The 13,221-nt window shown below is 33.5% G+C and overlaps 1 protein-coding gene across 3 annotated transcripts in view; it reads right to left on the bottom strand.

Annotated features, from left to right (window-relative positions):
• Positions 1-13,221, bottom strand: part of PDCD4 (programmed cell death 4) — a 29,903-nt gene that overhangs the window by 749 nt on the left and 15,933 nt on the right. For 2 of the 3 annotated variants that reach the window (XM_022568796.3, XM_022568795.3), the window contains exons 6-11: positions 12,348-12,569; positions 10,685-10,782; positions 9,631-9,745; positions 6,969-7,076; positions 5,469-5,579; positions 4,632-4,771 (exon numbers count right to left, since the gene is read on the bottom strand). In XM_022568796.3, the coding sequence (XP_022424504.1) occupies positions 4,632-4,771; positions 5,469-5,579; positions 6,969-7,076; positions 9,631-9,745; positions 10,685-10,782; positions 12,348-12,569 (794 nt within the window). Of the gene's footprint in view, positions 1-3; positions 4,552-4,631; positions 4,772-5,468; positions 5,580-6,968; positions 7,077-9,630; positions 9,746-10,684; positions 10,783-12,347; positions 12,570-13,221 lie in introns of those variants that run through there. The other variant, XM_089898168.1, reaches the window with a different exon arrangement.

Here is a 13,221-nt window from a genome sequence, read left to right as displayed (position 1 = left end):
CAATGAAAAGAACACAAACATGAAAACAGATACAAATTCTGACTACAGTCAACTAAAAGAATTTAAAACTTCATCTTTTTTGGTTATTCATTAATTTCCAAAGCAATCTACAGATTCAATGCAATCCCTATCAAATTACCAATGGCATTTTTCACAGAACTAGAACAAAAAAATTTCACAATTTTTATGGAAACACAAAAGACCCCGAATAGCCAAAGCAATCTTTAGAAACAGAGCTGGAGGAATCAGGCTCCCGGACTTCAAACTATACTACAAAGCTACAGTAATCAAGACAGTATGGTACTGGCACAAAAACAGAAATATAAATCAATGGAACAGGATAGAAAGCCCTAAACCCACGCACATATGGTCACCTTATCTTTGATAAAGGAGACAAGAATATACAATGGAGAAAAGACAGCCTCTTCAGTAAGGGGTGCTGGGAAAACTGGACAGCTACATGTGAAAGAATGAAATTAGAACACTCCCTAACACCATACACAAAAATAAACTCAAAATGGATTAAAGACCTAAATGTAAGGCCAGACACTATCAAACTCTTAGAGGAAAACATAGGCAGAACACTCTATGACATAAATCACAGCAAGATCCTTTTTGACCCACCTCCTAGAGAAATGGAAATAAAAACAAAAATAAACAAATGGGACCTAATTAAACTTAAAGATTTTGCATAGCAACGGAAACCATAAACAAGACCAAAAGACAACCCTCAGAATGGGCGAAAATATTTGCAAATGAAGCAACTGACAAAGGATTAATCTCCAAAATTTACAAGCAGCTCATGCAGCTCAATATCAAAAAAACAAACAACCCAATCCAAAAATGGGCAGAAGACCTAAATAGACATTTCTCCAAAAAAGATATACAGATTGCCAACAAACACATGAAAGAATGCTCAACATCATTAATCGTTAGAGAAATGCAAATCAAAACTACAATGAGATACCATCTCACACCAGTCAGAATGGCCATCACCAAAAAATCTACAAACAATAAATGCTGGAGAGGGTGTGGAGAAAAGGGAACCCTCTTGCACTATTGGTGGGAATGTAAATTGATACAGCCACTATGGAGAGCAGTATGGAGGTTCCTTAAAAAACTACAAATAGAACTACCATATGACCCAGCAATCCCACTACTGGGCATATAACCTGAGAAGACCATAATTCGAAAAGAGTCATGTACCACAATGTTCACTGCAGCTCTATTCACAATAGCCAGGACATGGAAGCAACCCAAGTGTCCATCAACAGATGAATGGATAAAGAAGATGTGGCACATATATACAATGGAGTATTACTCAGCCATAAAAAGAAACGAAATTGAGTTATCTGTAGTGAGGTGGATGGACCTAGAGTCTGTTATACAGAGTCAAGTAAGTCAGTAGGAGATAAACAAATACCGTATGCTGACACATATATATGGAAGCTGAAAAAAAGGTCATGAAGAACCTAGGGGCAAGATGGGAATAAAGACACAGACCTACTAGAGAATGGACTTGAGGACACGGGGAAGGGGAAGGGTAAGCTGGGACAAAGTGTGAGAGTGGCATGGACATATATACACTACTAAATGTAAAACTAACAGCTAGTGGGAAGCAGCCAAATAGCACAGGGAGAACAGCTCAGTGCTTTGTGACCACCTAGAGGGGTGGGATAGGGAGGGGGGGGGGAGGGAGACGTAAGAGGGAAGAGATATGGGGATATAATAATATGTATCACTGATTCACTTTGTTATAAAGCAGAAACTAACACACCATTGTAAAGCAATTATACTCCAATAAAGATGTTAAAAAAAAAAACCACAAACAAGAAAAATTCTGACTACAGTCAACTAAAAGAATTTAAAACTTCATCGTTTTTGGTTATTCATTAATTTTTGAAGGGGTGTATTGTCATTTATATTTTTAAAAATCAGCATTCCTCTAAGTCTTTTGAAAAGACTTCCCCTGATACATATCCTAGAACATATCAAATGAACTGCTTAATCTGAGCAGTTTTTAGTTAAATAAAAGCTTGATGATTGAAATAAGTTCACTGTCCAAATGAAGTCATGTAAAAAAAAAATTAAAATATAAATAAGGCAAACATTATTATGCTGTTTGGAAATTTAATACAAACATGCCTCAAAATTATTGTGGGTTCAGTTCCAGATCACCACAATAAAGTGCTATCACATTACAATCACATGAATTTTTTGGTTTCCTGAATCTAAAACTATGTTTACACAATACTGTGGCCTATTAAGTGTGCAATAAGCATTATGTCTAAAAACCCAATGTACATATCAAAATTAAAAACTACTTTATTGCTGAAAAATGCTAATTATCATCCAAGCCTTTAACAGGTCATTAATCTTTTTGCTGGTGGAGGGTTAGAAATACTGAGAACTACCAAAATGCAACACAGACACAAAGTGAGCAAATGCTGGTTGGGAAAATGGCACCAATAGACTTGTCAACGCTGGGTTGCCACAAACCTTCAATTTGTAAAAAACACAGCATCTGCAAAGCACAATGAAATGAGGTATGCCTGTATTTATTTCCAGTATGTCATTAATATTATTTGAAAGCTAAACACTGAACCAAATAGGAAACACCAACATGATTGGGAATTATGCAAACTAGAGCTACAGAAGCTATCAAAATATCTATGTTTAAATATAGAAAAGCCATAACCTGAATGTGGAAAAACAGAATCCAATTAATTCCAGTATATGCCCCTTTTTAAAAAATATTTACTCATTTATTTATGTTCTTTTTTTTTGGCTGTGTTGGGTCTTCATTGCGGCATGTGGACTTGTCTCATTGCAGCACGCAGGCTTCTCTCTAATCGTGGCATGCGGGTTTACTCTCTCTAGTTGTGACTCGTGGGCTCCAGGGCACATCAGCTCTGTAGCTGTGGTGCGCGGGCTCCAGGGTGCATGGGCTCCAGGGTGCATGGGCTCTGTAGTCACGGCGTGCGGGCTCCACAGCACGTGGGCTCTGTAGCTTGCGGCACGCGGGCTCTTGTTGAGGCACACGAGTTCAGTAGTTGTGGTGTGTGGGCTTAGTTGCCCCGCAGCATGTGGGATCTTAGTTCCCCGACCAGCAAATGAACCCATGTCCCCTGCATTGTAAGGCGGATTCTTTACCACTGGACCTCCCATATGGAAGTCCCATATGCCCCATTTTGAGATTTCTGCTATTTCAAACTCAAGAGACCTTCCTCTATAATGTAACCACACACTAGCTACATGTAGTGACAGCAGCCCAAGAGGAACAGTTGAACAGCAGCCTAAAGCAGTAAGTGCTAAACAGAACTTGAGCAGGATTAGCCCTTATTATTCTCTGACCCTAGACCAATACACACACGCATTCAAGGTCACACATAAATGTGCACTCCGTCCAAATAAGCAAAAGGATAGAGATAAAAAGTGAAAGTTCTATGGAATACATAGAAGGTTTAGACATCTCTTCAAATGATCCTTGAAAGTAAAGCCACAATAGAAGTAACTAGTTAGACCTTTGAAGAGGCTGAAAAACTTTTTAAAAGAGCCAGTGCCAAAGTGTTAACCCCTTTTCATACTAAGTCTAAATGTAAACCAGCTATATTTTCCTGAACGTAAAGGCTTCACGCTATAATATTAGATCAAGGCTGGAAATGAAGCAGCAAGTAGCAGAAAGCCTTGCCAAAGCTGACAGCTGTTACTGATGTATACCACTTGGCACATCAGTACATCAATGATGCCATCACCAAAGTAGAGATCTACATTTTCAAACATTTTAACGAAGCCATTAAAATGTATATTCCACCATTATCTTTTTCTTCTCTCTTAATGGCTTCTAAACTTTGTAGAGCAAAGGACACTATCGGGAAGTATTTTTTGAGATTTAATTCTCACAGTGCACTTACATAAAAATACATAAAGACTGAAACTTCTTCATATAAAAATTACAAAAACTTAAAATATAAAACAGACCCAGACCAGAGGGTTAGCTGTTGCTAAACTTTTATATCTATTACAATACAAACTTCATTATAAGCTTTAACAATAACAAAAAAAATTCATCAACTCCTAAGGAGTTTGAACCTAGCAGCACATATATAATACCTCCAAAAGAATCACACACACACTTTCTAGAGCGGTAAAATCCAATCAGTCCCAATTCTCCATTCTATGAGGGAGCAAAAGGAACCCACATGAAATACAGGAATGAACCTAGATCTTAAAAGCCAGAAAAAGTCTGGATCCATCCTTGGCTTCTACCGTGACCTTAGAAAAGGTACATTACACTGCCGTAAGCCTCAATTTTTTCATCTCACTGGTGATATCTACTCTGAAATAATATTTAAACCACTTAGAACAGAGCCTGGTACACAGAACTACTCCACAAAATTATTTTCCTTCCAATGAACTGTGGCTTCATGAGGTAGTCCTATACAGATTTACAAGAGAACAAAATAAGCTTCACCCTTGTTTCTCCATAAATTCAGATGATTTTCACTGATGAGTGACTTCAGGGAAGATACAATTATTTTTCAGACACAGCTGGAATGACAGAAAATTAGCTTAGCCCTCCCAAGCACCTCAGCCAGTATTTCACGTTGAGAAAGTAATAAACAAAGTACCTTGAGGGACAAAGATCTCTGAGTTGTCTGGAAATTATTCCAGCCTGAAAACATTCTTCTACAAATCGCTCAAGCACAGAGTATGAATGTGGGACATCCAGATTAATGTCTGGAATTTCACTGTAAATTCTCTCATAACCCTAAAAACAATGGAATTACATAGAGCTGTTAGCCCATATAAAATACATAATGCCATACAACCCATCACTATTATCAATCTATATTTAAGGCCAAGTGTTCATATAATTAGACTGCAGTCAGATCCTAACCTCGAAAAGTACAAAGAGTAAGTCTATTTTTTTTACAGAATATTTTCTTTAAAACTGTTCTCTCAAAAGAGCTTCAGGCAGACATTAGATGTTGGGACGTTGGACACATTTCTTCCCCATCTACTTCTCTATAATACATTTACTACATTTTTAAAAACTAAAAGGCAAGTAAGAACCTCACCAATATTTAATAACAATGCATACAATTTCAAATAGGAATAAATTAAGTACTTTATAAATTTGTTAGAAATTCATGTTTCTCTCTAGATATAAAAAAGTAATTATCGTATCTTAGAACTCTTGAAGAACACATACACATCACATTTTTCAAAATACAGGTTCAAAAATACTGGAGTATTTATTACTTTCCAGGAAATGGCTATAAGAGGTTCAAACATAAACAGTACCATTTATATATATATATATATATATATATATATATATATATATAGGCATAATATTACTACACAAGCCTAAAAGAAAATTCATTGACAATTCATAATCTGTATTCAATCATATATATTTAAGATGTAAGCCTAAAAATTGTTCAAAATAATGTTATACTTACTCTTTTCATTTGATCTAGAGTAATGGTAGAAGATTTCCAAAGAGATTTTAATAAGTCCAAAATCATTTTAAATGTACTTTCTCCAGTTGACTCTAAAACCATTACAATGGCCTAAAAATGGAATAAATGATTGAATTATTGCTCATTTTCATATAAGAAACTGCTCCTAAAATCTATCAGATCTCATCTCTAATATGTGTATATATATATGTATAGATGAGGATGATTATAATTATAATTTTTGTGACTTTGTTTGAACAAAAAAAAATCCAACAAGGACTCAGAGGCAAAAAATATACAAATCAATTATCACTGCAAAGTAAAGGAGCTGTTGCAGTGGAGGATTACTGGACTGAATGTCATATGACATAATATGAGTGTGTTTCGTGTTCGGTAGTTGCAATCATTGTTGCTTTTGTTGCGATCATCCATTTACAATGCTTGGTGTCAGTTTATTTATCTCTTGTAAAAATAAAATACAGTGTGTGTGTCGGGAGGGGAAATAAATAAATAAATAATAAAAGATGAGGAAACTAATACTTTAAAAGTTAAAATGAATCACTCAAAAGCACACAGATGAGAAGTGCAAGGCTAAGATTTAAATCTAGAACTGCTAAACATTATCTAAGTACTTTTCATTTAACTCAAACCTCCTGGCATTATCATTATCTGAGATAAAATGACAGATGCTATATAGAAATTAAAGCCAATGCATTGTGTTAACATACTGCCAAACATCTAATACAATATGTTAAGGGGACATATTCTGGAATGAAAACATTATTTTAATAAAGATATTATAAAATAAAGGAAAAATCTGGAAAGTACATATCATGAATATGAATGTTTTTATAAAGTTAAAAATACTCTTACTGTATGATCCAGAAATTCAACACCTAGGTATTTACCCGAGAAAAATGAAAAGATATGTCCACACAAAACCTGTGAGTGAATATTTATGACTGCTTTTTCTTAATAATCACTCAAACTGGAAACAATATGGTAGGTCTATTCAATGGAATATCACCCAGCACTAAAAAGTGAATTTACTGTTACATAAAATGACATGGACATATCTTAAAAGCATTATGCTACCTGAAGAAGGTCAGATACACAGTATGATTCCATTTATATGACTGATAGTCTGGGAAAGGCATAACTATAGGGACAAACATTAGATTAGTGGTTACCAGGAGATGACAGTGGTAGGGGAGCAGGTTAGCCCCAAACTTTTGGAAGTGATGGAAATGTTCTATATTCTGAGATAGTGATATGTGACTTGATACATTTGTCAAAACTTCATTGAACTGCACAGCTAAAGAGTATATTTTACTCTAAATTATACCTTGATAAAAAAAGAAAAAATTGTAAAACCCTCTCCCCCCAATATTAAAATTTTTAAAAGAAAACAAAAATGTATGTTATTAAAGAAGCATTATGTCACTGTGGTGCAAAAAGGAACACTTAATAATTCTTTTTGGAATGTCAAAGTAATCGTACTTCATATACAAGCTCATGGTGAAAATGAGGTACTTCCAGTTCCTTAAGGCAATGTTCAGCTTCAGATATGTCTCCAGAGAGTAAATACTCTTTCAGCAGCATAACAATCTATTAGATTTAAAGATTGAGATGTGTTAGAATTCTTGATTTTTAAAAAATTCTGTTTTGCCTAAGGATTTATTTACCCTCATCTCAATATAGTACATGATAAATAGGTCACAGACAGTTGTCTAAGAATAGTCTTGACATGACACTATCATAACAGAATTTTTTAATAATTAAAAAGGAAATCCCCAAATTTTAAATGGTTCATAGTCATGAAGGTAATGCAGTGTTTCAGTGTGTTTCAATAATCCACTGCGATCGATAAGTAGACTTAAGATGTGTTTGGCCTGAGTTGTGAATATAATGCTTCAATGCTCCCTGTAAAACAAGGGACCTTAAATACCACTAGAGGGCACTAACTGAAAGTCTCAAAATGAATTTTTAAAGTGGTGCAAACCCATTTCCATCAGCATGACATTAAGTGGGAGCCCAAAAATGAGAGATAATAGGGCTTTACTAGACAGGGCAAAGATTTCCAAAGCAGTTTTCTCTTTTCTCTACAACTGAAGATTTGAGGACCATTATTTAAAACGTTCGTCAGTAATTCAGCTTCCAGTTATAGCTAAGGAGGCAAGTCTTGACTCTCCTGTTGAAAGTTGCACAAGAACATCTATGGCTCCAGAGAAAAGAAGTTTTTCAACACAAGAACTTCAACGAGGAATGTCCTCCCCTATACATCGCCTGTTAAAATAATCTTTGCACCTAGTAGACACTCAATGAATATTGGCTGACTGAAATCTCATTTAAGTATGTTCTACTTTCAACTTCTACAATGTATTTCCATTAAAAGTATAGTAAAATTTGATCAACAGAGTATATCTTGATGAATAATTGCTATTATCATGCTTTAGGAAAATAAATATTTGAAGCATGTTACTTGAATAAAGTATTTTCACTTTATAATTATAAGCTAATATATTTATTATTTAAATTACATCACTTAGTTTTTTAACTTTGTTATTAATTTAAAGTATTTAAGTGTTTCCCATTGGGTCCCATGCATTGTTGAGAACGATAAATTATAAATACATGTATATATTTCTAAAAGTCCTCTCTGTCCAACTCATCCTTCCATATAAAATAAATGAATATCCAAATAATGTCAACCTCATATATTGGTAGTTTTACTTCAATTTTCATCGTGACCATTTTTTGTTGTTGTGATAATTCACATACCATAAAACAGTTTGGCAGTTTCTCAAAATATTAATTTTGAGAAGCATTATCATCCTAAGAATATTAAATCTTTCAGTCCATAAACATGGGATATCTTTCTACTTATTTAGGCCTTATTTAATTTCTTTCAACAGTGTTTTGCAGTTTTTGGTGCACAAGATTTGCACTTCCTTTGTTAAATTTATTCCTTTGTATTTTAATCTTTTTTATGCTATTACAAATGCAAATGTTTCTTAATTTCATTTCAGACCATTCATTGCATTGCTAGTGTACAAAAGACCTAGAATTAAATTCTGTACACTGATCTTGTATCCTGCAACTGTGCTGAATTTGTTTATAATAGTTTGGTGTTTTTGTTTTTTTGAGAATTCACTTGGATTTTCTGTATACAGATCACGTCATCTGGGAACAGAGATAGTTTTACTTCTTCTTTTCCAACTTAGATGCCTTTATTTTATTTTCTTGCTGAACTGCTCTGGTATTTCCATGTTTTTATACCTCAATTTTTGTAATAACTTGAAAAATTTTTTAAAACAGATATTGCAATCATGACATTACAAACACCAACTCATCTACCTTAACATATATAAAAACAAAACTGGTCAAAGCTCTAACAATATTTAGAGCTCCTTAACACTCAAACTTGGTATACATATCATTAAAATATTTATTAAATATCAAAACTATAGTCACATGAAAGATTATACTCAAAAATCAGAAGCACATGTACTATATAAATCTTCTAATTTTCTTAAAAATCTTCAACTAGGATTAACTACTTTTTCTGGTTTCTTATTATAGAATATCACTTTGCTGCCAGAAAAAAAAATCCATAGAGAATAAATCTGGTATTAATGCAAAAACCAATTACTTTTTCTTTTAAAGAATGCATACAGGTAGTGAACTTCCCTACAAAAATCTACCACTCTGATCTACTCTAGTGTTCATAATGCATAACTTACAATCTGAGACCATCCAGTTTCAAACTGCTCTTATAAATATGGACATTTACTGAATAACTACAAAACAGAAACTCAACAGTCTGAAAAATTTTACATTCCAAGAAAAAGACTTTAGGTATTCCTTTGAGGTTCCTACACAGCCTTCTTCATGAAAACCCCTTTAACTTCATGAAAGCCCCTTTAACTTAACACAGTCTTAGTTTAAGTCAGAGAAACCATAAAAATTTAATGACTATATAATTATTGTATAATTTATAGCAAAAGGGCATAAATCCAAAAATATAAGGATTATTCCATTTTCTACCTGCAGCTATAAGACTGAAATTAATTTTTGTCCACAAAAATACCAGCTAGAGGGCAGAGTTTGTTTCCCTGAAGAATACATACAAATTAAGCTAAAGACAATGCCCAGTAGTTACCTCTTTAACAAGGTGGTTAAGAGACTGCTGCCCACCTCCAGAGCCCCAAACACTGTCCTTGCGCTTTCCACCTTTAGACATACTCAGAAGCACGGTAGCCTTGTCCAGAGCAGCTCTACCAAAAAAAAAAAAAAAAAAAGTTAATTTTGACATATGGACATGCTTGAGATTGACCAAATTATGGATGAAGTTGGGGGAAAAAACCCCATATACACTAAAAGCTTTCATATAACATAAAAACAACCTAAAGTTCAGAAGTCTCTTAAAAAACTATTTTTCAAGATAAAAAGTTGGGAAAAAAAAAAGTTACTTCTCGTATTAATATTCTCTCACTCATTTCCATTTCTTGGTCAACAAAAGTCTAATAACGTTATTTCAAAATTACTGATCTAGCCTGAGAAGGAATGTTTCACCTAAAACTAACTTTTACATAGATCCATGCCTTTCCACCAGGGCAACCATGCCACTCTGACCTGAAGTAGTCCTAGAAAATTAATATCTACACCTGTGAAAACCTAAGACATGGCTAAGTACAAGTCTAGGTTTCCAGGAAGTGATGAAAAATCACTGAGCATAACTCCCAATTATCACATTTAGCTTAAAATTATACCAAATAAAAAAGTGAAAAACATTATTTCCTAAGATTTCTATAGCAAATAAATATAAAATTGAAAACAGGGCTCCTTTGTTAATACTGTCCATCTTATTAGAATATTAAATAATTACAGAATATTAAAGCCTAAAGGGACCTTAAAAAACATTCCAAGTCCCATCCTTTCATTTTATAAATAAGGAAACTGAGGCCGAGAGAAAAGTGGCTTGACATAAAGGTAGCTAACAGTTTAGCTAAAACCCAGAACTTCTGCATTATAGTACTGTCTTCTTTCTGTTATATCATGTCAAGAATCTCTCAATTTTGTTTTAATGGTAAAGAGTACACAAAAATGACAAATAGGTGTCCACAAAGTCTGATTAATTCAAGTGTCATTTCAACAGAATCCTGCAGAACTTTCCCCTATTTTGAAAGTCTAAGTAGGAAAATTAATTTACTTACCTAGCCTGTACACAATCTACAGTTCCTTTGTAACTATCAATATAGGTATTACATAAAATTCCATCTCCAACAGCTCTAGCAATAAACTGGCCCACCAACTGTAATAAGAAAAAAAAAAGAGCTATATAAAAAAATCTAAAATAAAGCTTTATAGGACACAATTTCTAAAAACATAAATGATAAAGAATGGTTGAACTACACAGTCAATACCTAAGACATGTTGGAGTATTCAAAAAACACCTATTTAGTACCTACTGTTTATGCCTGGCATACACTCCCACATCTTAACCTTCAAGTTAAAAGCCATGGGGGCATAAAATATCTGTTTTGCTCACTACTGAATCCCTAACACATTGCACACTGCTTGAAACATAGCATATAATCAAAAATACTTGCTAGTAATTCAATGACTTAATAGTCAAGAGAAACATCTCTTCTGGAAAGAAAAAAATTGGACTATGGTCTCTCAAAACTGTTTGATTAAAGGAATTTATCTGAGGGGGAAAAGCTATGCAGAAATATTTATCTGAAAGTATGTTCATAGCATTATTTCTTAAAAAAACTGGAAACAACTTAGTGTCTAACAGTAATTGTGTGGTTGAATGGTATATACGTAAGATGGTACACCGTGTGGCCAAATATGTTTACCACATTTTATGGTGTAAGAAAAATCAAGTTTACCAAGTAACATATACAGTATGATTCCACTTTTTATTAAAACAAAAAACGTAAGGATATGTAAAAACCATACACTGATATATACCCACAAAAAGTAGAACAGAAGATTTAAACACCAAAAGGTTAACAGTTAACAGTGGTTATTTTTGCTGGCCTTTCTTCCTTTTGCCTTTTATTTTTCAAAACTTCTATAATGACTATTAACTTACGTACAGCTTTTTTTTAAAGTATGGGTATTGTATAAAAAGAAAAAAAATTCATGTTTGAATCACAGTTCAATACTGACACAGACTACTTACTGTCTGTCACAGGAAAGTAAAACAGAAACAGCATTTATGTTAACCTACCTATAGTCTATTCCTAAATTAATGTTTAAGTAAAGTGCTCCTACCTTGCTTTAAAACTCTGCTCAGGTAAATAGCAATGATTTCACACATTTTCAATTTCAAACCAGAAAGTCATATTATAGTGTCAAGCATGTATGAAATCTAATAAAAGTAAAAGGCTTTGAACAGAATCTAAACAACAAAAGCATACATAAGTCATGAATTTTTTAATTATTTCCCCACAAAGCTACAAAAGGGAACAATCTTATTTATCATTATTTTTATAATAAACATTAGTGAAGCAAACTCAATCCTCAATTATAACAATCTACATTTTTTAAAAATCCTAGCTCATGAAACATCCTAACTACATGTAATAGAGAATATACAGACAGCAAAAAAACATGACCTAGAAACTATACAGAGCATGGGGGGGAAAAGTAAGATATAAAATTACAGTGTGATGAAAACTATGTTGCGGGGGTGGAAACAGCTAGGGAAAAATACACTAAAACATTAGAGGCCTATCTTTGTGTGACAGGGAATATGGGCCAGTTTTTCTTCTTTCATCTAATAAAATTTCCTAGCAGTATGTATTAGTTCTATACTTGCAAGTGAAGTAGACGGAGAGAATGAACAAAAGGAAGAATCATACAAACCTGTGGTGCTCTAGGAGTATCCAATGCTAATTCAGGTAGATCTTTCAACAATTTATCAAATGATTTTTCTACATCATTTGTGCTCATTACTGTCCCACAAAGGTCAGAAAGAAGCTTAGATGTCATTTCTCTATGACTAGCTTTTCCCTCCAATGCCAATGACACTGCCAACACTGGTACTCCACTTTTCATTTCACCAAGATTTAAATCTCTTAGCATTTCCTATTCAAAAAAATAAAAAGTATGTCACTGCCTATAGTTCAATTTAATTTTATTTTATTTTTGAAAAAAATCAAGATATTACCCATATATCCTTCTCTCTCCTTGACTGGAAAAAATCAGAGAAACACTCAAAATTTGGGGATAAAATAAATACATCTTTTTCTACATATAAATACTGATCCACTTTAAGCTTCAACTGTCTGAACATCACTAAAATCAAGAATGTGAACTACACCTAAAATAGTTTATTAAACTACATAGTATTGTTAAGTTTGGTGTTAGGAGTTAACTAACCCTCTGCCTTATACTCTATTACTTCTAGAAATAGTGTTTTATGAGCATTTGTAGGGAAATTCATTTTACATTATCATAAGCTGTTTATACTCTCTTCACCCAAATATTCGTACTTTCATATAAAGTTTAAAATGAGATCTTAAACCACTGTTTTTAAGTGGGATTATTGTTTTAAATGCTGGGATAAAGTAAAATTTTCTCTTAAAAAATATAATAGCAGTAGCTAATACTTACTGACCACTTACAGTGTATCAAGAATTATAACAGCCACCTTAGTTTATACTCTTTGAGGGATGTATTATCATCATACTCACCACACCCAAAGCACAGAAAAATTAAGTATTTGCTGAGGGCACCC

The sequence above is a fragment of the Delphinapterus leucas genome, chromosome 16, assembly GCF_059928025.1.
Source record: "Delphinapterus leucas isolate spDelLeu-1000000601 "Yukka" chromosome 16, BTC_Dleu_Yukka2, whole genome shotgun sequence".
NCBI classification, from domain to species: Eukaryota; Metazoa; Chordata; class Mammalia; order Artiodactyla; family Monodontidae; genus Delphinapterus; species Delphinapterus leucas.
Note: the sequence above shows the minus strand (reverse complement) of the source record. Positions and strands in the feature narration are given on the sequence as shown.